The sequence below is a fragment of the Salmo trutta genome, chromosome 31 (genome assembly GCF_901001165.1).
Source record: "Salmo trutta chromosome 31, fSalTru1.1, whole genome shotgun sequence".
NCBI lineage: Eukaryota > Metazoa > Chordata > Actinopteri > Salmoniformes > Salmonidae > Salmo > Salmo trutta.
The window spans coordinates 33,089,590-33,117,107 of NC_042987.1; the positions used below are offsets into that span (position 1 = coordinate 33,089,590).

General features: G+C 41.7%; 1 protein-coding gene across 4 annotated transcripts in view; it reads right to left on the bottom strand.

Moving 5' to 3' along the window:
• The window catches only part of LOC115170025 (CMRF35-like molecule 8), a 41,658-nt gene extending 20,293 nt beyond the window's left edge, over nt 1-21,365 (bottom strand). Inside the window, exons 1-7 of one of the 4 annotated variants that reach the window (XM_029726253.1) lie at nt 21,168-21,364; nt 20,658-20,987; nt 20,359-20,421; nt 17,782-17,898; nt 17,064-17,168; nt 16,735-16,784; nt 15,819-16,559 (exon numbers count right to left, since the gene is read on the bottom strand). In XM_029726253.1, the coding sequence (XP_029582113.1) occupies nt 16,233-16,559; nt 16,735-16,784; nt 17,064-17,168; nt 17,782-17,898; nt 20,359-20,421; nt 20,658-20,987; nt 21,168-21,213 (1,038 nt within the window). In that variant the 5' untranslated portion in view covers nt 21,214-21,364 and the 3' untranslated portion in view covers nt 15,819-16,232. Of the gene's footprint in view, nt 1-15,818; nt 16,560-16,734; nt 16,785-17,063; nt 17,169-17,781; nt 17,899-20,358; nt 20,422-20,657; nt 20,988-21,167 lie in introns of those variants that run through there. The other 3 variants (XM_029726254.1, XM_029726256.1, XM_029726255.1) reach the window with 3 other exon arrangements.
• Nucleotides 21,366-27,518: the final 6,153 nt, after the last annotated feature.

Consider the following 27,518-nt stretch of genomic DNA (forward strand, 5'->3'; position numbering starts at 1 on the left):
CCAATCTTTAGGGATCTCGGACGATACGAAAGAGAGGTTGAACAGGCTAGTAATAGGGGTTGCAACAATGGCGGCGGATAGTTTTAGAAAGAGAGGGTCCAGATTGTCTACTAGCCCAGCTGATTTGTACGGGTCCAGGTTTTGCAGCTCTTTCAGAACATCTGCTATCTGGATTTGGGTGAAGGAGAAGCTGGGGAGGCTCGGGCGAGTAGCTGCGGGGGGGGGGGGGGGACGGTGGAGCTGTTGGCCGGGGTTGGAGTAGGAGTAGCCAGGAGGAAGGCATGGCCAGCCGTTGAGAAATGCTTATTGAAATTTTCGATTATCATGGATTTATCGGTGGTGACCGTGTTACCTAGCCTCAGTGCAGTGGGCGGCTGGGAGGAGGTGCTCTTGTTCTCCATGGACTTTACAGTGTCCCAAAACTTTTTGGAGTTAGAGCCACAGGATGCAAATTTCTGCTTGAAAAAGCTAGCCTTAGCTTTCCTAACTGCCTGTGTATATTGGTTCCTGACTTCCCTGAACAGTTGCATATCGCGGGGACTTTTTGATGCTATTGCAGTCCGCCACAGGATGTTTTTGAGCTGGTCAAGGGCAGTCAGGTCTGGAGTGAACCCAGGGCTATATCTGTTCTTAGTTCTGCATTTTTTTAACGGGGCATGCTTATCTAAGATGGTGAAGAAATTACTTTTAAAGAATGACCAGGCCTCCTCGACTGACGGGATGAGGTCAATATCCTTCCAGGATACCCGGGCCAGGTCGTTTAGAAAAGCCTGCTCGCAGAAGTGTTTTAGGGAGCGTTTGACAGTGATGAGGGGTGGTCGTTTTGCCCCAGACCCATAGCGGATACAGGCAATGAGGCAGTGATCGCTGAGATCCTGATTGAAAACAGCGGAGGTGTATTTGGAGGGCAGGTTGGTCAGGATTAGGGTTGGATTTAGGGTTGTAACTGGTGGGTTCCTTGATGATTTGTGTGAGATTGAGGGCATCTAGCTTAGATTGTAGGACTGCCGGGGTGTTAAGCATATCCCAGTTTAGGTCACCTAACAGAACGAACTCTGAGGCTAGAAGGGGGGTCGATCAATTCACAAATGGTTTCCAGGGCACAGCTGGGACCGAAGTTCGAACTGTTTGGGTATAGACCTGGAAAGTGTGACAGAACTTTGCAGGCTATCTCTGCAGTAGATTGCAACTCCTCCCCCTTTGTCAGTTCTATCTTGACGGAAAAAGTTGTAGTTGGGGATGGAAATCTCAGAATTTTTGGTGGCCTTCCTAAGCCAGGATTCAGACACGGCAAGGACATCAGGGTTGGCGGAGTGTGCTAAAGCAGTGAGTAAAACAAACTTAGGGAGGAGGCTTCTGATGTTGACATGCATGAATCCAAGGCTTTTTCGATCACAGAAGTCAACAAATGAGGGTGCCTGGGGACACGCAGGGCCTGGGTTTAGCCTCCACATCACCCGAGGAACAGAGGAGGAGCATGATGAGGGTACGGCTAAAGGCTATCAAAACTGGTCGCCTAGAGCGTTGGGGACAAAGAATAAAAGGAGCAGATTAGACCATTTCATTTAAAAGGCCTTTTTGGGTTGGAGAGTGCATAGTTTTTCCAATAATTCTTCTTCTGTGATTGTGGCATCCACAGGATTCTGATACTCTGACTGCTGATTCAAGGATTTGTAATTTTTCTTGTATATGTTTTTGTTCTGGGCTCTTTCTTATATTGCTGTAGAGGTTTGCAAAGTGATTTCTCCACATATCTCCATTTTGGATAGCCAATTGATGAGGTTTGTTTCATTTATTACAATTCTCCCAGAAGTGGTTTGATTCTATGGATTCCTTAATTACATCCAGCTGATTTCTAATGTGCTGTTACTTTTTTGTTCTTAGGTTGTGTTTGTTTTGCTTCAGTGTTTCTCCATATTGAAGGTGTATATTTTTGTTGTCTGGGTCTCTGTGTTTCTGATTAGATATATTTCTCAATGATTTTCTTCGATTTTGGCAGTCATTTTTCATTTTTTCATTTTTCAAACCATTTTTCATTATCATTTTTTTTTGGTTAGCTCTTATGTTTCTTTAGATTAGCCAAGGAGGCTAATTTGTCAAATATAAAGTTTATCTTCCAAACGGCCAAATTTACACCATTGCTTTAGGAGAATATTAAGGCTAAAAAATTGTCCAGGAGAGATTGTATTTTTTGGCTACTAATTGCTTTTTGGTAGATGTCTGTACTGTTTGCACTCCATCTATAGGCCTGTTTAGTACCATGTAATTTATTGGGCCGTGATGCTTCATGGTTGGGTTCCGCTCTTCTCAGATACACTGTGATTTTACTGTGGTCTGAGAGAGGTGTTAGTGGGCTGACTGTGAAGGCTCTGAGAGACTGGGTTGAGGTCGGTGATGAGGTTGTCTACAGTACTGCTGCCAAGGGATGAGCTGTAGATGTACCGACCAAAAGAGTCCCCTCTTAACCTACCGTAGACTATGTACAGACCCAGTGTTCGACAGAGCTTCCGAAGCTGTACTCCATTTTTGTTTCTCACTTTGTCATAGTTGTTTCTGGGGGGGTATGTGGGGAGGGAAATGTTGTTGCTTCCTGGTAGGTGTTTATCTCCATGACTGTTAATAGTGTCTGGTTCTTCTGTTGTTCTACCATTCAGGTCTCCACAGGCCAGTATGTTGCCTTGGGCCTGAAAGTGACTAATCTCCCTCTCTAGAATTGAGAAACTCTCTTCATTGAAGTAAGGTGACTCTGAGGGGGGAATGTACTGTATGTGTTAAGATAGCCTCCTTGTTCATTTTTAACCAGATAAATAATTCTCCTGTTTTGATCAATTCGATTTAATTAGTTAGTTCAGATTTCTACCATATTAGCATTCCCCCTGAGTCTCTGCCCTGTGTGATTCCTTTTAATGTAGTGGATGGTAGGATTATCTCCCTATAACCTAGTGGACAGCCAGTGGAAACATCACCTCTGCACCATGTTTCCTGTAGTACTACAATATCAACATCATCAGTTTCTTTCAGGAAGTCTGGGTTTCTGCTCTTTAGCCCAAAAGCAGAGGACTTAAATACTTGTAAATTCCAATATGCAATGTAAAAAGATTTCAAAACTGTTTTTTCTTTACCTTCAAAATTAGACAAACCCTCACAATCCAACATTAAAATAGGATTTTTCAATCTTATTACCTAAAATTTGTACTATGCAAATGTGATTTGTTTATCATTTAAGATAGCATTTGTGTCATGCCACTTGGGTGGATGTAGTGTGAGGATGGTGTTCTTGTGCTCATCTTACCATGACCCTCGACCTATCACATGTGAGCATCCATGACCCTCGGCCTATCACATGTGAGCATAGTAGACTCAGCATGTGTTTAATGTCACTCATTTCGTTGGTGGGGTCTGGGCAGTCCAGTTTGAGGGTGGGATGGTGGGCCAGGTGTACATTGGGTCACAGGGCACAGTCCTGGGAGAGGCTGACATTTATTCTTTGGATTGTGGCAGGGTGGAAGTTGACATCATGAGTTGAGGAAGATTGCGGAGGCTTTTTCAATCACTCCCCGTAGTGAAGTCACCACCTCTCCTGCTGAGCACGCAGGTCATTGCTTCAGGTGTGTATGATTATCTGGCTTGGCGACCCGAGCTGGGCCTTATCAAGCAGCTCCATGGCACTCTGCGTTGTTGGGCACCACACCTTTCTCATTTTGTGTCTAGGGAAAAGTTTATTCTACTGAACAAACTTCCCATTTGAGTCCATCAACAGGACGATGTCAGCCAGTGTTTCTTCTGGACTGGAGGGGGTGGAATGGGGGCTGGTGGGTGTTGGAGCTGGGGTGTGGCTGGTTTCTGCTGGTACCGCTGTCAGTGGGAGGCTGCTCTGTGGGCTGGGGGGAGTCGTGCAGCAGGCAGGGCTGGGGAGGTCTGGCTGGTTGAGCTGGGCTCCTCTGCTATGTGAGGCCAGGTCATAGAGTGGTGATCTAGCTGCTGCTGCAGCCTGTCCTCTGTTCTCTTTCTCTCCTACAGCTCCTCTCTTAGTGTGGTCAGATCATTATTACTGCTCTGCCTGTCTTTTGGAGCTCTCTCACCTCCTATGTTAGATCAGTCAACTCTCTCTTGCTGAACCTCTTTCAGCTGTATGCAAGGATGCTGTCCTGCTCTGTCCTCACCTTGGTTAGGAGCTCCTCTAAGGTGTGGATGTCTGGTGTCTGTTTTCTCACGCTTTCCCTGAGCAGGACCACCTCCCCCTCCAGTTTGGTGAACTCAGCTGTCGAACACAAACACACACAGTGTGTTATATATTGCTTACTATTGGGCTTCAGCAGTCTGTTCAGGTGGTATTGAGAGCTGCATTTCCAATAACAGGGAGCGTAGGCACACTGTCACACTGTCCACAATGAGACCTCTATTGTTCAATCAGGGCCAAATGAGGATTTGTATTCATGTGTTGCACCTCCATCACTCGGCTGCGTTACGCCACTGTTATCAACATTCTCAAGACGCTCTCAGCCATACTGACGCCCGAAAGTCGAGTGGTACCCAGTCATTCTTAACAGGGGCTATGATTGTTTTGTTTAAATTACACTATAGTAGCTTGGAAATACAATGACATTGCTACATTAGGTAGATATTTTGTAGGAAAAAACTTTGTCATCAATATTATGTTGTCAAATTTACTTTAGAGAGATGGCACTGTTTGTCACAACGTCCACAGAAGGTTGCGCCTCGCCCCGGTCGGGCAGCGCTCGGCAGTCGCCGGCCTACTAGCTGCCACCGATCCATGTTTCAGTGTCTGTTGGTTATGTCTGTTTTAGTCTGCACCTGTTCCTTGTTTGTCATTAGTGGGGGTATTTAGTTTGTATGTTTCGTTTGGGATTCGTGCGGTATTGTTGCTTGTTACGTTTATTGTAGTGGGCAGGTTTTCTGTATGTATTGGATTGCGCAACGTATTTTGTTAGGCATTAGGGTTGCCGGGCTGCGCCCTGTCTATTTTGATTTTGGAGCTTTTCTCCTTCCTTTTGTTGATTGTGCACCCTACCTTGTTGCTGTGTTTGCCCTTGGCTGTATTAAACGTCTGTTCAACGGACCTCAGTCTCCTGCGCCTGACTTACCCCTTTCTTGCTATCTTGGATAACGTGACACTGTTGTCATTAGCTAGCCAAGTTTGTCAAAAATACCTAGCAATGCTAATGTTAATGCGCTTTAATTCGGTGTGCTCCCCTCACTCTTATCTAGCTAGCTAACATGATACTACTGGTGTGTTTGTAAATTCACTCTGGAGTGCCAGAGAGTGCTCTGAGTGTTCGTAAATTCAGAGAATTGTCAGATTGGCCTAGTAATTTCAGAGATTTTCGCTCTCAGAACGTACTGTGGACGCTCTGGTTGAGGGTTAGGGTTGATCCGAGCGTTTTGACCTCACAACAGCAGTCAAGTGCTAACTGGCTAAAGTTGGCTACCTTGCTAGATACTTCCGACACAAATGGGGGAACACCTCACTCTGACCATTTTACTCGCACTAGTAGAGGTGGTTTGGCTGTTTTCATGTTATCTAGAGCTTTGGATACTTTAACTGCTGCTGGCAACAAAAAATGTTTGCTGACGTTTACTTACACCGGTCATATTCAAAGGATGTTGCGGTTTGTAAATTCATCAATAATTCTTCGCTCTGGCACACTCAGTCGAGAGTTCTCTGAAATATTTTATGAACGCACTCTTAGCTAGCTAGCTAACGTTATACTACATCTAAAGTCAATCGGATGACACCACAATGATGACAGAAGGTTTTCCTACAAATGATTTGTTTCCAAATCCCTATAATGCACTTTAGACTAAATCTTAATCAGTGCCAGTAGAGAATGCATTAGTCAGTAGAGAATGCACTAGTCAGTAGAGAATGCACTAGCCAGTAGAGAATGCATTAGTCAGTAGAGAATGCACTAGTCAGTAGAGAATGCACTAGTCAGTAGAGAATGCACTAGTCAGTAGAGAATGCACTAGCCAGTAGAGAATGCACTAGCCAGTAGAGAATGCACTAGTCAGTAGAGAATGCACTAACCAGTTGAGAATGCACTAGCCAGTAGAGAATGTACTAACCAGTTGAGAATGCACTAGCCAGTAGAGAATGCACTAGCCAGTTGAGAATGCACTAGCCAGTAGAGAATGCATTAGCCAGTAGAGAATGCACTAACCAGTAGAGAATGCACTAACCAGTAGAGAATGCACTAGCCAGTAGAGAATGCATTAGTCAGTAGAGAATGCACTAGCCAGTTGAGAATGCACTAGCCAGTTGAGAATGCATTAGTCAGTAGAGAATGCACTAGTCAGTAGAGAATGCACTAGTCAGTAGAGAATGCACTAGTCAGTAGAGAATGCACTAGTCAGTAGAGAATGCACTAGTCAGTAGAGAATGCACTAGCCAGTAGAGAATGCACTAGTCAGTAGAGAATGCACTAACCAGTTGAGAATGCACTAGCCAGTAGAGAATGTACTAACCAGTTGAGAATGCACTAGCCAGTAGAGAATGCACTAGCCAGTTGAGAATGCACTAGCCAGTAGAGAATGCATTAGCCAGTAGAGAATGCACTAACCAGTAGAGAATGCACTAACCAGTAGAGAATGCACTAGCCAGTAGAGAATGCATTAGCCAGTAGAGAATGCATTAGCCAGTAGAGAATGCACTAGCCAGTAGAGAATGCACTAGCCAGTAGAGAATGCACTAGCCAGTAGAGAATGCATTAGTCAGTAGAGAATGCACTAGCCAGTAGAGAATGCATTAGTCAGTTGAGAATGCATTAGCCAGTAGAGAATGCATTAGCCAGTAGAGAATGCACTAGTCAGTAGAGAATGCATTAGTCAGTTGAGAATGCACTAGTCAGTAGAGAATACACTAGTCAGTCAGGCATCAGTCCTCAAGAGAACACTAAAAACAATATTGTCCCAAAATGTGCAATCATGAATATGCAAATTGTTTATTTGAAATTAAAATTAGGTGTGAAAAGGGGCATATAAATGTTTTGACAGTGTGTGTGTTTCTCACCTGTTTCCTTGTTGCATTTCCAGCTGTAGACTATAAGCAGACTGACTACAAGCAGCAATTTAACCAGACTCATAGATACTATGATGATCACTGATATTCCTGGAACAGACACAAGTAGCACCAATACTTTACAATCAGCACTTCTGTTCAACTTACATAGGGCCTTTTTACACTAATATGTGAAGTAAGATCTGCCAATCTTTGATAAAATTGTACATTTACAGTACCAGTCAAAAGTTTGTACACACCTACTCATTCCAGGGTATTTCTTTGTTTTTACTATTTTCTACATTGTAGAATAATAGTGAAGACATAAAAACTATGAAATAACACATGGAATCATGTAGTAACCAAGAAAGTGTAAAACAAATAAAAATATATTTTATGTTTGAGATTCTTCAAAGCAGCCACCCTTTGCCTTGATAACAGCTTTGCACACTATTGGCATTCTCTCAACCAGCTTCACCTGGAATGCTTTTCCAACAGTCTTGAAGTAGTTCCCACATACGCTGAGCACTTGTTGGCTGCTTTTCCTTCACTCTGCAGTCCAACTCATCCCAAACCATCTCAATTGGGTTGAGGTTGGGTGATTGTGGAGGCCAGGTCATCTGATGCAGCACTCCATCACTCTCCTTACACAGCCAGGAGGTGTTTTAGGTCATTGTCCTGTTGAAAAATAAATGATAGTCCGACTAAGTGTGAATCAGATGCGATGGCGTATTGCTGGAGAATGCTATGGCGGTCCTCATGAGAGCCAATTTGATGGTTCTGGCGCTTGATGGTTCTGGCGACTGCACATTCAAAGTTCTTGAAATGTTCCGGATTGACTGACCTTCATGTCTTAAAGTAATGATGGACTGTCGTTCCTCTTTGCTTATTTGAGCTGTTCTTGCCATAATATGGGCTTTTTCTTTCATAAAAATGGGCTATCTTCTGAATACCACCCCTACCTTGTCACAACACAACTGATTGGCTCAAACCAATTAACATTTTACATTTTAGTCATTTAGCAGACACTCTTATCCAGAGTGACTTACAGTAGTGAATGCATACATTTCATATTTTTTTTTCTTTCCTTCTCTTAAGAAGGAAAGAAATTCCACAAATTATCTTTTAACAAGGCAAACCTGTTAATGGAAATGCATTCCAGGTGACTACCTCATGAAGCTGGTTGAGAGAATGCTAAGAGTGTGCAAAGCTGTCATCAAGTCAACGGGTGGCTACTTTGAAGAATCTCAAGTATATTTTAATTTGTTTAACACTTTTTGGTTACTACATGATTCTATACGTGTTATTTCATAGTTTTAATGTCTTCATTATTATCCTACAAAAAAAAACTCTGGAATGAGTAGGTGTGTCCAAACATTTGACTGGTACTGTACATTTGACGTGCATCAGATGTGCAACTTTATCTGTTTACATCCTGTCCTGACATTAGCCTTGGTTGTGGTGGCCAACATTCATGCTTCATGTCTGGGTGCAGCTATTAGCATACTGTATACACCATAGTATATAGACTGACAAAAGAAGGCTAGCTGTTCAAACTATACAGGAGCTTCTCATCTAAACCATATTGCACATAATGTTGCAAACTTGAATAATGCATCAATTCCCAAATGTGTGGCCATTTTCCATTCGGCTCAGGTTGGATTTACACAGGTTGCCCAATTCTGATCTTGTTTTCACTATTTGGTCTTTTGACCAATCAGATCAGCTCTGAAAAAGATCTGATGTGTTGCCCGAGAGACATTGTCTTTGCACTATACCACTCAGAGTGGGGCATCTGGTGGAGAAGTGTCCCACACTACCTAAAGTCAGATTTGACTTTCAAAAATGTAGCCATAATAGTTTATTTACCAGATCCATTGTGTGTTGATGATGACGATGATGGTGAGATGGATAATGGTGGTGAGATGGATGATGGTGAGGAGGTGGATGATGGTGAGGAGGTGGAGGTGGCTAAGAATGATTGAGTTGGTGAAGGTGGGTTTGTTGCTGTGGTTGTAGTACTTTCTGTTGTGGTGGTTATTGTTGGTGCCGCTAAAAACAAAGGACTGCAAAACAATGTTGTTGTGACAATGTGTGGACATTTTCTGCTTGGCTAACAACAAAAATGCTGTCTACTGTTATTACAGTAGTTCTTGCAGTGGGATGTGGCATCGGAGCACCATGTCTTTACACTATATAACTCAGAGGGGGGAATCTGATTCAAAAGTCAGATTTGATGCCAGATCCGTCTCTGTGATGATAGCGTTATGATATGGGGGAAGGTTAGTGTTAGGACATAGACAAACACACTACCATGATACACTTTCACACTACATCCTCAGGTGGCAGCACCAACTGGGTCTAGATGCTGGCCCTGGACCTAAGATAAGATGGCTGTCTCCTGGGTACAGACATTGTGGTCCCGTGTGGCTCAGTTGGTAGAGCATGGCAATTGCAACACCAGGGTTATGGGTTCGATTCCCATGGGGGACCAGTACAAATGTTTGTGCTCAGTACTGTAAGTTGCTCTGGGTAAGAGAGGCTATCAAAATGTAAGTTCACCACCTAACTGCACATGATCAAATCTGGTTACAGATCATGTAGCTATGCCTAAGACCCACAGACATAATGAGTGCAGCAAAATCAGTAGGATAGTTAATGTGGAGTTGGTAAGCTAGGTTTGAGAGAAAGAGATGCCCCATACAGAATGCTTGTGTGTGTACAGTATATGAAGTCACTCACCTACTACCAGAATTTGGGGTCAATTCAGAATGTAAACCCAATTCAGTTTTTTGAGAATTTGAATTTCTGTATACTTCCTGAATTGACTGAGATGTAAATGTACCCTGACCAATACACTCACTGACAGACGTATAGAAGGAAGTGTGGTTTCTGCTCTTCCTGTTCACATATTGTAGTTGTCATTTAAAGATCCACATCTCACTCCCTGTTTCTCTCTCTCTCATACACAGGAGCAAATACCCTAAATATACAACAGCTGAGGACTGTTGAGTAATACTGACAGGTTTCTGAATCCGAGACAGACGTATAAACATGCAATACATCACACAGAAAGTTAAGTTTTGTCCTGATCAATCTGTCTCACAATGCAGAACAGGCAAATTAAAGAACAGTCTTACTCTTGATAGCTGGTCTGCTGAAAGGGTATGAAGAGTGTGGTTGTTCTGCACGCCACAGAGACATCTCCCAGCATCCTCTTGGATTAGGCTGGTGATGGTAACGCTGACAACGCTGGCTGTCTTGTTGTCGAACAGTTAGAACCTCCCGTTCTGGCTTTTGGTTGTTGTCACTTTAACATGTCATTGTTTTCATGCTTTTCTTCATACACACAATGGATGGAGACTGACGGTTCTTCACAGCCTGTCACTTCAGTGAGGTTCTCACAACAACAATCTGTCATTTTAAACAAACATCTAGGCCTAGCGCTCAGAAACATGTTCAACCAATTTATTACAAGATGATTCTATGTCATAACAGAACTAGAGTGGTTTGGGAAATTCCAATGACAAATAATTGTACACCATGAAACTTCCTTGTCTAATGTATTAATGATGTGATCTGTGTGGTGTGTTTGATCACATTGTTCACGAAAGTTGAATGACCTGGCCTCATTTAGGGTGGAATCTTGTTGAGATGCAGTTCCCTTAAAGGGAAAATCTGCAGATCAAACAACAACAAAGTCGACACCCCATCACTGTTTTTGGTAAACAGCTGAGGGTTTGGGCTGGAGAAATTTAACCACTAACATTTATAAACAGAGCTATAGATGCAAGGACTGACCATCCACAAGATCAACATTGTAGTTTTAAACATGGTTTGAGTCTTTACAGTGTTTATGTTAAGAATTACAGTGCCTTGAGAAAGTATTCGGCCCCCTTGAACTTTTCGACCTTTTGCCACATTTCAGGCTTCAAACATAAAGATATAAAACTGAATTTTTTTGTGAAGAATCAACAACAAGTGGGACACAATCATGAAGTGGAACGAAATTTATTGGATATTTCAAACTTTTTTAACAAAAAAAACTGAAAAATTGGGCGTGCAAAATTATTCAGCCCCCTTAAGTTAATACTTGGTAGCGCCACCTTTTGCTGCGATTACAGCTGTAAGTCGCTTGGGGTATGTCTCTATCAGTTTTGCACATCGAGAGACAGTGAGGTTGGATGGAGAGTGTTTGTGAACAGCAGTTTTCAGTTCTTTCCACAGATTCTCGATTGGATTCAGGTCTGGACTTTGACTTGGCCATTCTAACACCTGGATATGTTTATTTGTGAACCATTCCATTGTAGATTTTGCTTTATGTTTTGGATCATTGTCTTGTTGGAAGACAAATCTCCGTCCCAGTCTCAGGTCTTTTGCAGACTCCATCAGGTTTTCTTCCAGAATGGTCCTGTATTTGGCTCCATCCATCTTCCCATCAATTTTAACCATCTTCCCTGCCCCTGCTGAAGAAAAGCAGGCCCAAACCATGATGCTGCCACCACCATGTTTGACAGTGGGGATGGTGTGTTCAGGGTGATGCGCTGTGTTGCTTTTAAGCCAAACATAACGTTTTGCATTGTTGGCAAAAAGTTCGATTTTGGTTTCATCTGACCAGAGCACCTTCTTCCACATGTTTGGTGTGTCTCCCAGGTGGCTAGTGGCAAACTTTAAATGACACTTTTTATGGATATCTTTAAGAAATGTCTTTCTTCTTGCCACTCTTCCATAAAGGCCAGATTTGTGCAGTATATGACTGATTGTTGTCCTATGGACAGAGTCTCCCACTTCAGCTGTAGATCTCTGCAGTTCATCCAGAGTGATCATGGGCCTCTTGGCTGCATCTCTGATCAGTCTTCTCCTTGTATGAGCTGAAAGTTTAGAGGGACGGCCGGGTCTTCGTTGATTTGCAGTGGTCTGATACTCCTTCCATTTCAATATTATCGCTTGCACAGTGCTCCTTGGGATGTTTAAAGCTTGGGAAATCTTTTTGTATCCAAATCCGGCTTTAAACTTCTCCACAACAGTATCTCGGTCCTGCCTGGTGTGTTCCTTGTTCTTCATGATGCTCTCTGCGCTTTAAACAGACCTCTGAGACTATCACAGAGCAGGTGCATTTATACGGAGACTTGATTACACACAGGTGGATTCTATTTATCATCATTAGTCATTTAGGTCAACATTGGATCATTCAGAGATCCTCACTGAACTTCTGGAGAGAGTTTGCTGCACTGAAAGTAAAGGGGCTGAATAATTTTGCACGGCCAATTTTTCAGTTTTTTATTTGTTAAAAAAGTTAGAAATATCCAATAAATTTCGTTCCACTTCATAATTGTGTCCCACTTGTTGTTGATTCTTCACAAAAATGTACAGTTTTATATATTTGTTTGAAGCCTGAAATGTAGCAAAAGGTCGAAAAGTTCAAGGGGGCCGAATACTTTCGCAAGGCACTGTACATTGGTTACAAAAAATGGAGTAAAACAAGTATATTTTGAGTTTTAGTGGGTTACGACAGTTTAACTAAGCTCATGAGGCATTCATATTCTTCAAGAATCAATGGGCAAATATAATTAATTTAAAAGTACAGTATGTAGAAATCGCAAATTGCCCCTTTAAGTCAACATGTACAAAACTCATGCATTGTGTCACTGAATAATGTGGATAAAAATGTAATAATATGCAGGGATCTCAAGTTAGTATTCAGGACAAGTGCAGAAGCTTGATTAGGAATGTGTATTATAATATGTTTAGTTTGGAAATTATAAAGTTTTGAAAATGAGAATGAAAGGTTTACAGTACCTTCAGAGACTATAAGGTTGACTTCAACGTAGTGATCTAGTTTCCATTTGGCTGTTTCCTCTCCACACCAGTATCTCCCAGCATCGTTTACGTCAAGACACTTTCCTCTCTGATGTCCTTCAGAGAGTATCTCCCTTTAGAAGCACTGTTTTCCCCTCCTCAGTCATAATAACTTTGTCTTTCTTATAAAGAGAACAATCCCCTTTACAGAGGTACTTCTGGTGGCTCCTCCACTCCTCTCTATAGGGGCATCTGATCTCTGCCTTGCCCCCCTCATATCCTAATGAGACTGATGGTGTGTCCTACAGCTGCTGTGTGGAGTGTGTGTGCAGCAGAGTTGATCACAGTGGAAGGATATGAGGGGGGCAAGGCAGAGATCAGATGCCCCTATAGAAAGGAGTGGAGGAGCCACCAGAAGAGGAGGACAATCTTCAGTGTGAGGACCAGCAGGATAACCATGATGACTTGTGGCTCCCAGCTAGTTCAAGTCTCTTTAGACCCTGTACATCTTGTTTACTTCAGTCACCTCAGACTTCTACAGAACGTCCATTTACCACCTCTAGAACAGAAAGGTCTGCTCCTGCAGTGCGTACGAGAACCTCTCTGAGTGTGTGTGTGTGAGTGAGTGTGTCCACGCTGAGTCACGGAAGTCCTGCTGTTTGACTAAGTACTTCCTGAAACCATTTCACTTCTCAGTAACACTTTATAATAATGTCCGGCAATATTCAATCACTAAGACATTTATAAATAGTTTACTGACCGTTTAGTAATCATTTATTCCTACAATAAATATGAAATAAAAACATATACTGTACATAGACAGATATTCAAACAACTTGTAATGTCACGTTTTGACCAGTAAAGGGGTTATTTGTTATTGTAGTTTGGTCAGGACGTGGCAGGGGGGTATTTGTTTTATGTAGTTCGGGATTTGTTAGTATATGTGTTTATGTAGAGGGGTGTTTGGTTAGAGTATTCCGGGGTTTTTGGGTTATGTTCTTTATTTCGTATTTCTATGTTCTGTCTATGTTGTGTATTTCTTTGTTGGCCTGGTATGGCTCTCAATCAGGAACAGCTGTACATCGTTGTTGCTGATTGAGAGTCATACTTAGGTAGCCTGTTTTCACCTGTCCCTTTGTGGGAAGTTGTGGTTGCATAGCTGTGTGTTTAGCCTGCAATCATGTTCGTTCGATCGTTTTCTTGTTTTGTTTGTTATGTGTTCAATAAAGTCACTACGAGCACTCAACCCGCTGCGCCTTGGTCCACTACGTACGACGACCGTTACATGTAAATGATTTGTTAATGATTTACTAGTTAGGGTGCTAGGTAGCCTAGTGGTTAAGAGCAATGGGCCAGTAACCGAAAGGTTAACCCTAATTGCTTCTGTAAGTCGCTCTAGATAAGACCATCTGCTACAGTGCCTTCAGAAAGTATTCACACCCGTAGATTTTGTTCCACGTTTTGTTGTGTTACAAAGTGGAATTAAAATGGATTGTCATTTTTTGTCAACAATGTAAACAAAATACTGTAATGTCAATTCACGTTTTTAACTGCACTGCCCCTTTAATTTAAAGTCCATTTTAAATCGCAACACAATTCGCAACAAAACAAATTGCAACAAAACAATCAAATTAAAATGTAGAAGCAAACAGGAAGCAGTAAAAAAATGAATGTAATAACATAGAACACAGAAGATGTCTAAAACAGTCTCTGATTAAAGGGCAAGCTAAAAGGTACATTTTTAATTGTGATTTTAAAAAGGTGTGTTTTTGACAGTCATTTAAAAACCTCAATCATGTCTGCCATTCTTACTTGACAGGGCAAGCTGTTCCATAACTGAGGGTCTTTGATAGAGAACTAGGTAAATTAAGCACTTACTGGGTTGTATCAAACTTTACATTAAGAAACCCTTCATAAGGAGTCTGAAATTATATAAGTAATGGTTATTTAATAATTTATAAATGTGTTAAAAAAAACATTAATTGACAGTTATATTGCCTTGGTCAAAAACGTGTGATACCTTTTTCAGTGCTTTCCAAATAATAGACAATATTTGTCTGCCGATATTAACATGCAATTAAATGACATAAACATTAAGACAAGTTGAAGAGAGAAGTCAGGGAAACACATCTGATGGAAGAGAGAAGTCAGGGAAACACATCTGATGGAAGAGAGAAGTCAGGGAAACACATCTGATGGAAGAGAGAAGTCAGGGAAACACATCTGATGGAAGAGAGAAGTCAGGGAAACACATCTGATGGAAGAGAGAAGTCAGGGAAACACATCTGATGGAAGAGAGAAGTCAGGGAAACACATCTGATGGAAGAGAGAAGTCAGGGAAACGCATCTGATGGAAGAGAGAAGTCAGGGAAACACATCTGATGGAAGAGAGAAGTCAGGGAAACACATCTGATGGAAGAGAGAAGTCAGGTTAACACATCTGATGGAAGAGAGAAGTCAGGGAAACATATCTGATGGAGGAGAGAAGTCAGGTTAACACATCTGATGGAAGAGAGAAGTCAGGGTAACACATCTGATTGTGAGGACATGAAGAAGGGCCCGGTTTCCCAAAAGCATCTTAAGGCTAAGTTCATCGTTAGAACCTTCGTAGGAGCATCGTTAAATCTCTGAGCTGTTTCCCAAAAGCATCTTTACTAAAGTGGCACTTGAAAACGCTAAATGAAGCTGATTTAGTGCATCGTTTTTGGGTAGCCGCCTCCATATTTTCAGGCAGCCATAGGTGGTAATATACTGAACAAAAATATAAACACAACATGGAAAGTGTTGGTCCCATGTTTCGGGGGGGGGGGGGGGGGGGGGAGTATTCCTCAGGAGTATTATCTCTGTAATAAGCCCGTTTGTGTGGAAAAACTCATTCTGATTGGCTGGGCCTGGCTCCAAAGTGGGTGGGCCTATGCCCAGTCATGTGAAATCCATAGTTTAGGGCCTAATTTATTTATTTATTTATATTAACTGTAACTCAGAAAAATCTTTGAAATTGTTGCATGTTGCATTTATATTTATTTTCTGTATATTTCTCTAGGAGCTGAACAGTCATCAATATTATGCAGTAATTCTAATTCTAATTCCAGATTTGAATGTAGAAACTGACGCTGCTTTTCTTTCCATCCTATCAGTATCGACACATGGTCCAATGGTCACTTAGCGAAAGTTCTCCCTGTTTGGTGTTTTAGAAAACGCAAGTTACATCTTCGGCCGTTGTAGGAACTATGCATCGTTAAAACACTAGTAAGCCTAAGTTCTATCGCTATTGGGAAGTCAGGCCCTGATTGTGCAGCTGTTTTCTAAAAACAGAGGCTGTCGGTGGAACATATACTTATAACCATTATAATAACATGTCACTTATGATTTGTTGCCGGTGTGTATATGTCCCTTGTGATTGTTTGTCAGTGACTCAGGTGTCTCTGGGTTTGCTGACTGTATAGTAGATGGGAGGAGCCTCAGAGGTGCTCTGTGGATGATTGACAGTAGAGTAGGCGGGGCTTTGAGCAATGTTGACAGTGGCATAGTCACCAGGAGAAGTGCCCTCTTTAGCGATGGCGACAGTGGCTTCATTGGGGCAGCTGGGGTCCTTGTGGAAGTTGACGCTGGCGTAGTTGAGAGAGTCAGAGGGGCTTGTGGGTAAGTTGGCGGTGGCGTAGATGGTGGTGGTCTCACCACCTGAACTGGACTGTAGGGGGCGGTCCTCTATCTCCTCATAGTCACCATCACCATGACAACACTGGAGAGGAGGAAAAGGAGGAGAGGGACGGGAGGACATGATGATAGAGGGAAGAACACAGATTAGAACATGCTCTCTGTCTCTCTCTCACTCTCTTTCACTCGCTCTCTCTCTCTCACACACAAACACACACACACTCAGTCAGTCAAACAAACAGGCCCGCAAACACACTGACCTCTCTGTTGATCCTAGTGTCTGTGTTCACCCTGGGTGCTGAGGAGTCAGCTGTGGAACACAACACACACGTACACAGACTGTCATACAATTCACACATGTTACTATTGGGCTGCAGCAGTCTGTTCAGGTGGTTTTCAGAGCCCTGTTCTCAATGAGACCTCTATTTCTCAACCAGGGTCAAAGGAGGATTGTATATGCAAATGTTTTCTTTGAAAGAAAACTGGGTGTGAAAAGAGTAATTTCCCTTTATTTGACACAGTGTGTGTGTGTGTGTGTGTGTGTGTGTGTGTGTTTGTTTGTTTGTTTGTGTGAGTGAGTATTTCTCACCTGTTTCCTTGTTGAGTTTCCATCTATAGACTGTGAGCAGGCTGACCACAAGCAACAATAGCAGCATGACCAGAATCCCAGATACTATGATGACCACTGATGTATCTGAACACAGACACAAACAGTACCATTAGAACACATACTTTACAATCAGCACTTCTGTTCAACTTACATAGGGCCTTTTACACTAATATGTGAAGTAAGATCTGCCTCTCTTCCACATCAGATGTGTAACTTTTCTGTTTACTTCCTGTCCTGACATTAGCCTTGGATGTGGTGGCCAACATTCATGCTTCCTGTCTGGGTGCAGCTATTAGCATACTGTATACACCATAGTATATAGACTGACAAAAGAAGGCTAGCTGTTCAAACTATACAGGAGCTTCTCATCTAAACCATATTGCACACTTGAATTAGGCATCAATTCACAAATGTGTTGATATTTTAAAAGGTTTTAATTTTTCAGTTGGCTAACACTACAAATGCTGTGTGCTGGTATTCAAGTCATTCTTGCAGGGGCATGTGTTGTCAGAGAGACACGGTTTTTATACTATACCTCTCAGAGTGGGGAATCTGGTATAGAAGTGTCCCACACTACCTGCGGATGGGGGTTGGGAATCTGATTCCAAAGTCAGATTTGACACCAGATCCTTTTCTTTACAATACGAAAATATGTTTACAAACCAGCGTAGTGTAAAAAGGCTCAACGTTTATTTACCAGAACTGTTGTGTGTTGATGCTAAGATGGATGATGGTGAGGACACGGATGATGGTGATGACATGGATGAGGTTGAGATGGAGGTGGCAATAGGTGGTGATGATAGAGTTGGTGAAACTGGGTTTGAGAGGGAGAGAAAGAGGGAGCGTGTCCCATACATATAGTATGCTTGTGTGTGTAACAGATGAAATTACTCAAATACTACCAGGGTTGGGGTCAATCCATTTAAATTACAGTCAATTCAGAAAGTAAACCAAATTTTAATTCCAAAATTATTTGTTATTAGCTAGGTTTCCATCCAACTAGCGACAGATTTTCATACAAATATGATCAAATCTGCATAAAGAAAATATGCCAAATTTCCAACCAAGTGGTTTCCACTAAACAAACTTGTTGCGGAACGTGATGACGTAGTTCACACAAAATGTACTTTTTTACTTAAGTTTTAATTTACCGAATAAAAATAGAAAGTTCAATGTGTTTCCATCGCATTTTCAACTCTACCGATAGTTTTCACAAGAACTGTTGCGTTATATAGCGACTGTTTCACCTCTGGACTTGGCATGTGTGCTCTAGCCAACAGCTCAAAGATACAGTCGGCTGTGAGGGTACTGCGTAGACTAGTATACACTATGAGATTATTATGGATAAGAATATTTATATTTGTCAAATGGCAGTCAAGCATCGATCAATATGTCACCAGAATAAGACCCTCGATAGTCATTGGAAAGGACCATCAAGCTCATCACCGTGTACTTTCACCACCCTGTGAACTTCATCACAAGTTATTTCATCTGTAGCGTAATAAACTGCAAAGTTTACTTTGATATGATGGTTATTATATAAATAGTTGTGCATAAAGGTGTTTCCACAACTATATCTCTCAAAATGTATTTTACCAACACAAGAAGACCCCACCATGTCAAAAGAACAAATGATCTCTCATCATATCTATACTAATTGTATCAAAACTAGCTGAATCTAATCACAGCTGTTCTGAAAAAAAATGTCTTCATAAGAATTGAGAATGGAAGCGTAGTAAATGAAAGCATTGAAGAGAAGCTACATTTCAGTGTACTTCCTGAATTGTTTGCAATGTAAATGTACCCTGACCACTATACTATATACACGACTCCAACACCATCATTAAGTTTGCCGATGGCACAACAGTGGTAGGCCTGATCACCGACAATGATGAGATAGCTTATACGGACGAGGTCAGTGACCTGGCCGTGTGGTGCCAGGACAACAACCTCTCCCTCAACGTGATCAAGACAATGGAGATGATTGTGGACTACAGGAAAAAGAGGACCGAGCACGCACCCATTCTCATCAACAGGGTTGTAGTGGAGCAGGTGGGAGTTTCAAGTTCGTTGGTATCCACATCACCAACAAACTAACATGGTCCAAGCACACCAAGACAGTCATGAAGAGGGCACGACAAAACCTATTCCCCCTCAGGAGACTGAAAAGATTTGGCATGGGTCCTCAGATCCTCAAAAGGTTCTACAGCTGCACCATCGAGAGCATCCTGACTGGTTGCATCACTGCCTGGTATGGGAACTGCTCGGCCTCCGACCGCAAGGCACTACAGAGGGTACAGTAGTGCGTACGGCTCAGTACATCACTGGGGCTAAGCTGCCTGCCATCCAGTACCTCTATACCAGGCGGTGTCAGAGGAAGGCCCTAGAAATTGTCAGACTACAGCCACCCTAGTCATTCACTCTTCTCTCTGCTACCGAACGGCAAGCGGTAACGAGCACCAAGTCTAGATCCAAGAGGCTTCTAAACAGCTTCTACCCCCAAGCCATAAGACTCCTGAACATCTAATCAAACGGCTACCCAGACTCTCTGCATTGCCCCCCCCCCCCCCCCGCTACTCTCTGTTGTTATGATCTATGCATGGTCACTTTAATAACGCTACCTACATGTACATATTACCTCAATTGCCTCGACTAACCGGTGCATTGACTCTGTACCGGTGCCCCCCTGTCTATAGTCTGGCTATTGTTATTTTACCGCTGCTCTTTAATTACTTGTTACATTTATTTCTTATTCTTATTTTCTTATTCTTATTTTTTTAAACGGCATTGTTGGTTAGGTGCTTGTAAGTAAGCATTTCACTGCAAGGTCTACACTCATTGTATTAAGAGCATGTGACTAATACAATTTGATTTGATTTGATCCCCACAGACAGGTGTAAAGAAAGAAGTGTGGTTTCTGCTCTTCCTGTTCAGATATTTGTGTTCTCATTTAGCGAACTACTTCTCTCTATATATCTTTCTCTTTTTTCATACACGGGTGCAAATGCCCTAAATACATATGTACATGAAGTAAGTACATTTAAACACATAGGAAGTTAAGATGTTGTCTCTACTCACACAGACACACCCAGCCCTCTCCATTATTGTGTCCTCTGAAGCTTCTCACTTCACAGACAACTGTGTCCTGATCAATATGTCTCACAATGCAGAACAGGCTAATTAAAGAACAGTCTTCCTCTTGATATCAAGCTGGACTGCTGACAGGGTATCGATTGTGTGGTTGTTCTGTCTTCATTTCTTTCATTATACATACAATGGATGGAGACTGTCACTTCTTCAGAGCCTGTCACTTCACTGGGGTTTTCACAACACCAATCTGTAATTGTAAACAAACATGTCGGAGCACAGAATGAAATGTGTTCCCTTTTGTTGAGGATCGCTTAATTCATGCATTGAGTCAATAAAAAATATGCCTAAAATCTTGAGTAATGTGCAGCGATCTCAAATTAGGAGTCGGGCCAATAGCAGAGGCCTCATTAGGAATATTTTAAGTAAAATGTTGAGTATGAAAGTTATAAAGTTTTGAGGATGAGAATCAAAGGTTTACAGTACCTCCATACACTTCAGGGTCCAGTCCAAATCGTTCCACTCCACACCAGTATGTTCCAGCACCATCTGACACCATGTTGGTGATGGTCACAATGAAGACTCTGACCCCTTTGTCATCATGTAGGGAGTATCTCCATTTAGAGGTCCATTCTTCATCCTCAGTCTCAATATCATTATCTCCCAAAAATGTTATACACTCCATTTTGCTGCCTTTACAGAGGTACTTCTGGTGGCTCCTCCACTCTTCTCTATAGGGGCATCTGATCTTTGCCTTGCCTCCCTTATATCCTTCCCCGGTGATCAACTCTGCTGCACACACACTCCACACAGCAGCTGTAGGACACACCAACAGTCTCATTACAAACGGTACAAACAACCCAGCATCCATTTCACATACTGTAAAAGGGGATTCTACTCTGGTGAATGAGTTACAATGTAAAATGTTATAACCAAATGTATCCAACTATAGAGAGGAGTCACTGGAGATGTGTTCATTCAGTCTGATGTACTCACCTAAGAGGAGGACAATCTTCAGTGTGAGGACCAGCAGGATAACCATGATGACTTGTGGCTCCCAGCTAGTTCAAGTCTCTTTAGACCCTGTACATCCTGTTTACTCCAGTCCCCTCAATACTTCTACGTCCAGTTACCACCCCAGTACAGGAAGGTCTGTTCCTGCAGTGTGCATGAGAACCACTCTGTTAGTGTGTGTAGTGCAGGAAGTCCTGCTGTTTGATTAATTTCTTCTACTGAAATCGTTTCACTCCTCCGTAAAACTTTTTAATAACATCCAGCAATAAACCGTACATGAATAATTTATAAATAGCTTTCTCATCATTCATTAATCATAATATATATGAACAGTTATTCAAACAACTTTTAAAATATGTATTAATGGTTATTAATTAGGGTGGCAGGTAGCCCAGCGGTTAGGAGCATTGAGCCAGTAACTGAAAGCTTGCTGGTTCAAATACCCAAGCAGACTAAAGGAAAAATCTGTCTGTGCCCTTGAGCAAGGCACTTAACCTTAAATGTTCCTGTAAGTCGCTCTGGAAAAGAGCGTTTGTGAAATTATGAAAATGTAAATGATTAGTAAGATATAGATCCTTATATTATAAACTTAGAAATTGAATTATTTTAACTTGGGGATAGCCCCTTTTTTTTTTTTATTTCACCTAAAATAACAAACCCAACTCTAACTGCCTGTAGCTCAGGCCCTGAAAAGCAAGGATATGCGTATTCATGGTACCATTTGAAAGGAAACACTTTGAAGTTTGTGGAAAATGTGAATTGAATGTAGGAGAATATAATTGAATGTAGGAGAATATAACACAAATGATCTGGAAGAAGAAAATACAAAGAAAAAAACAACCGTTTAAAAAAAAAAAAAATTCTACCACCATCTCAGCCTCCAGTATTTATGCTGCAGTAGTTTATGTGTCGGGGGGCTAGGGTCAGTCTGTTATATCTGGAGTATTTCTCCTGTCTTATCCGGTGTCCTGTGTGAATTTAAGTATGCTCTCTCTTATTCTCTCTCTTTTTCTCTCTTTCTTTCTCTCTTTCTCTATTTCTTTCTTTCTCTCTCTCGGAGGACCTGAGCCCTAGGACCATGCCTCAGGACTACCTGGCATGATGACTCCCTGCTTTCCCCAGTCCACCTGGTCGTGCTACTGCTCCAGGTTCAACTGCTCTGCCTGCGGCTATGGAACCCTGACCTGTTCACCGGACGCGCTACCTGTCCCAGACCTGCTGTTTTCAACTCTTTAGAGACAGCAGGAGCGGTAGAGATACTCTCAATGATCGGCTATGAAAAGTCAACTGACATTTACTCCTGAGGTGCTGACCTGTTGCACCCTCGACAACCACTGTGATTATTATTATTTGAGCCTGCTGGTCATCTATGAACATTTGAACATCTTGGCCGTGTTCTGTTATAATCGCCACCCGGCACAGCCAGAAGAGGACTGGCCATCCCTCATAGCCTGGTTCCTTGCTAGATTTCTTACTAGGTTCTGGCCTTCTAGCCACCGTGCTTCTACACCTGCATTGCTTGCTGTATGGGGTTTTAGGCTGGGTTTCTGTACAGCACTTTGTGACATCGGCTGATGTAAGAAGGGCTTTATAAATACATTTGATTGATTGATTTATCTTTGAAATGCAACAGAAAGGTCCCGAAAGGTCCCAAATATAGCCATCACTCTAGTTGTAATTCCGATGGTGTCCACAAGAGGGCAGCAGTGTTTGTGCCAAGTTTCAGACTGATAACTTGAAGTATGAGCAAGCTACATGACATTTAGCGTGAAGTCACCCAGGTACATTTGGGCAAATCGTGAAGGACACATTTACATTTACATTACATTTATCTGCAAGAATATCTTTAAATCTGTATACTTGGACTTTGATTTAGCTTTTACAGTATTAGTAGCCATATTGTAAGTTCAACATTTGCAAAACACCCAGTTTTCATAACTTCATAACTCTCCATATTCTTGCAATTTTTGTCCAAAAGGAAAAGGCTTGCTGTCGCACAAGGTTAGCAGCATAATTGTGTGACAGATATGGGGTTGTGAGACAGATACACATACTTCCGTAAAGCCCAGCTCATTGGCTATCTAGCAAGCTTTGTTTGACTTTGATTGGTGCTTATTTGACAAAGTTATAGTCAATCAAGTGAAGACCGCCCGTGTCATCGGCGCACCATGAAGGCGTCGCTCTCTGACCAAATTTGATGTCCTATAGGATATACTTCACTCCTAATGATATAGTGAAGTCTGGTTACGTTCTAGGATCTCTGAAGAATAAATACAAACGTAATTTGACTGGTTGAAACAACGTTTAGGGTTAGATTTTCACAGAGACCTTTTTAGAATATGAAAAAGGATTTTGTCTAACAAAACGACACTTCATGTTATCTCTGGGGCCCTTGGGATGATAAATCAGAGCAAGATTTCAGAATGTAAGTACACATTTCACCTTCAGAGGTGAATTTATCAAAGCTGTTGCGGTGAAAAAAGTGTTTTGTTGTTTTGAGCTCTCCTCAAACAATAGCATGGAATTTTTTCGCAGTAATAGCTACTGTAAATTGGACAGTGCAGTTATATTAACAAGAATGTATGCTTTCAGCCAATATAAGACACTTATATGAACCGACATTTGTTGTTTCTCTAAAATGTGCTATCATTGACGGAACGCCTATCCCTAAGAAGTGTTTCAATTTTCGCCTAAAATGACATACCCAAATCTAACTGCCTGCAACTCAGGCCCTGAAGCAAGGATATGCATATTCTTGGTAGCAATTGAAAGGAAACACTTTGAAGTTTGTGGAAATGTAGGAGAGTATAACACAATACATCTGGTAAAAGATAATACAAAGAAAAAAACAACCGTTCTTTTGTATTTTCTTTTGTACCATCTTTGAAATGCAAGAGAAAGGCCATAATGTATTATTCCAGCCCAGCTGCAATTTAGATTTTGGCCACTAGATGGCAGAAGTGTATGTGCAAAGGTGTAGACTGATACAATGAACCATTGCATTTCTGTTCAAAATGTTGTATCAAGACTGCCCAAATGTGCCTAATTTGTTTATTAATAACTTTTCATGTTCAAAACTGTGCACTCTCCTCAAACAATAGCATCGTATTATTTCACTGTAATAGATTGGACAGTGCAGTTAGATTAACCTGTCTGGGGTATGTGGGACGATTTCGTCCCACCTACGTAACAGCTACTGATATTCCAGTGGCGCGATTTTTGAATCGTTAGAAATACTATTACTTCAATTTCTCAAACATATGACTATTTTACAGCTATTTAAAGACAAGAATCTCGTTAATCTAACCCCACTGTCCGATTTCAAAAAGGCTTTACAACGAAAGCAAAACATTAGATTATGTCAGCAGAGTGCCCAGCCAGAAAAAATCAGACAGCCATTTTTCAAGCTAGCATATCATGTCACATAAACCCAAACCACAGCTAAATGCAGCACTAACCTTTGATGATCTTCATCAGATGACACACCTAGGACATTGTGTTATACAATACATGCATGTCTGTTCAATCAAGTTCATATTTATATCAAAAAACAGCTTTTTGCATTAGCATGTGACGTTCAGAAAACGCATAACCCCCGGCAAACTTCCGTTGAATTTACTAACAGTTTGCTAAATTACTCACGATAAACGTTCACAAAAAGCATAACAATTATTTTAAGAATTATAGATACATTACTCCTCTATGCACTCGATATGTCCGATTTTAAAATAGCTTTTCGGATGAAGCACATTTTGCAATAATCTAAGTACATAGCCCGGCATTACAGGGCTAGCTATTTAGATACCCACCCAGGTCAGCATCCACCAAAATCACATTTCCTATAAGAAAAATGTTCTTACCTTGCTTGTTCTTCATCAGAATACACTGCCAGGACTTCTACTTCAATAACAAATGTTGGTTTGGTCCCAAATAATCCATCGTTATATCCAAACAGCGACGTTTTGTTCGTGAGTTCTAGAATGCTTCTTCCCGGTTTCGCGCATGGCGCATTGGCGTGTCAAAAATGTCTAAATATTCCATTACCGTACTTCGAAGCATGTCAACCGCTGTTTAAAACCAATTTTTATGCCATTTATGTCGTAGAGAAGTGATAATATTCCGACCGGGAGTATGCATTGAGCCTAAACAGCCGAATAAAATTTATCCTCAGAAGCGACTCATGCACGCGCATCATTCAAAGGTCCTCGGAGCATCCACTTACAAAAGGCGATAATATGTTTCAACCTGAGGCTCCCTCGTAAACCTTCAGTTATTTCGCGGGCTCTGAGAGCCTATTGGAGCCCTGGGAATTGTCACGTTACAGCTAAGATCCTTACTTTTCAATAAAAAGATGCAAGACGCACGACTCCTTGTCAGACAGGGTACTTCCTGCTTGAAACCTTGTCAGGTTTTTGCCTGCCATAGGAGTTCTGTTATACTCACAGACACCATTCAAACAGTTTTAGAAAATTCAGAGTGTTTTCTATCCAAACCTGAACAATAATATGCATATTCTAGCTTCTGAGTTGGTGTAGGAGGCAGTTAAAAATGGGAACATATTTTTCCAAAATTCTCAATACTGCCCCCTAGCCCAGACAGGTTAACAAGAATTTAAGCTTTTTGCAAATATCAGATATGTCTATATCCAGGGAAATGTTCTTGTTACTTACAACTTCATGCTAATCACGAGTCTACATTAGCTCAACCGTCCCATGGAAGGGACACCAATCCCGAAGAAGTTTTAACCCTTATTTTTGTTGCCACAAAACTGCCTCCATACTTTCATTCATTTGGGTTACCTTCAGACGAGTCACGTGAACACCATTGTGTTTGTGACAGTCTCCACTTTCTACAGTGGGGTCATATTAGTTTGTAGCCCAAATGGGTCGGATGCTACAGACAAAAGTTTTACAATCGGTGTTACTGACTTCCGACGAATCCCATAGCACTCATGGTGGGTCATAGAGCAAAACCAAACCGTTCGGATGCATCAGACGTTTTTGTGAGAAGACCCATTTTTGGGATGTCTCATATCTGACAAACAGCACTGTAGTTCTGCGACATAGGTGGATGCGGTGGATTGAGATGCAGCCCATGCAATAAAACATATCTCTAGCTTAAACTCAAATATTAATAAACACCTTACTATTTATGCTAACTGTGAGCCATGTCCAGAGTCGAGGCTTCTGTGATTCTGAATCGCGTTCATAGCTCAAGAAATTCTGCACAGACATCTCCATGGCAATCGATGATCCCTTTCCACTGCTCTATGGGTTAGTGGACCGATTGTATTCTGGGTGCAGAGATGACCTTGTAGATCATCAATATCTTATTCTTTATCTCTTTAAAAATCTGTCTATGTTTCACTGTACCATTTTCTACATGGAACATTGTATGACTGATAAATGTTTTGCTATGACCATCCATAGAAGACCCTGGAGAGAGAGGGCAGAAAGGAGATCCACAAAGCCATGTACTCCCTGCTCTCCAGGCTCCTGGAGCAGAGTAGGACCACCATCCAAGCCTTCTGTACCAACCTGGCCAAGGATTACAACCAGGACAGCTACCCCAGACTGCAGGCCCCCCTGACCAGCATACAACCAGTTAGGTTCCCACTTCTAAAGCAATGTTTCTCAAACTGTGGAATTAGTACCCCTGAGGGTAATTGGTATATCCACAAGACGTTATTGAGATATCCTGTTATGGCTTGGGGGCAGTATTTTCACGGTCGGATAAAAAACGTACCCGATTTAATCTGATTATTACTCCTGCCCAGAAACTAGAATATGCATATAATTATTAGCTTTGGATAGAAAACACTCCAAAGTTTCAAAAACTGTTTGAATGGTGTCTGTGAGTATAACAGAACTCATTTGGCAGGCCAAAACCTGAGAAGATTCTGTACAGGAAGTACCCTGTCTGACCATTTCTTGCCCTTCTTGATTATCGCTATCCATTACAGAGGATCTCTGCTGTTACGTGACACTTCCTACGGCTCCCATGGGATCTCAGAAGGTGGCAAAAAGCTGAATCGTGGCTTTGCAGGCTCTGGCTGAAAAACATTAGCGCGTTTGGATAGTGGCCAGTAACAGTACTATGAGACTCAGGCTCGTGCACGAGAGGATAGCATGCTTTTATTTTCTTTCTCTTTGTACGTTTACACGCTTTCCCGGTCGGAATATTATCGCTTTTTTACGAGAAAAATGGCATAAAAATTGATTTTAAACAGCGGTTGACATGCTTCAAAGTACGGTAATGAAATATTTAGAAATCTTTTGTCACGAAATGCGCCATGCTCGTGACCCTTATTTACACTTCGGATAGTGTCTTGAA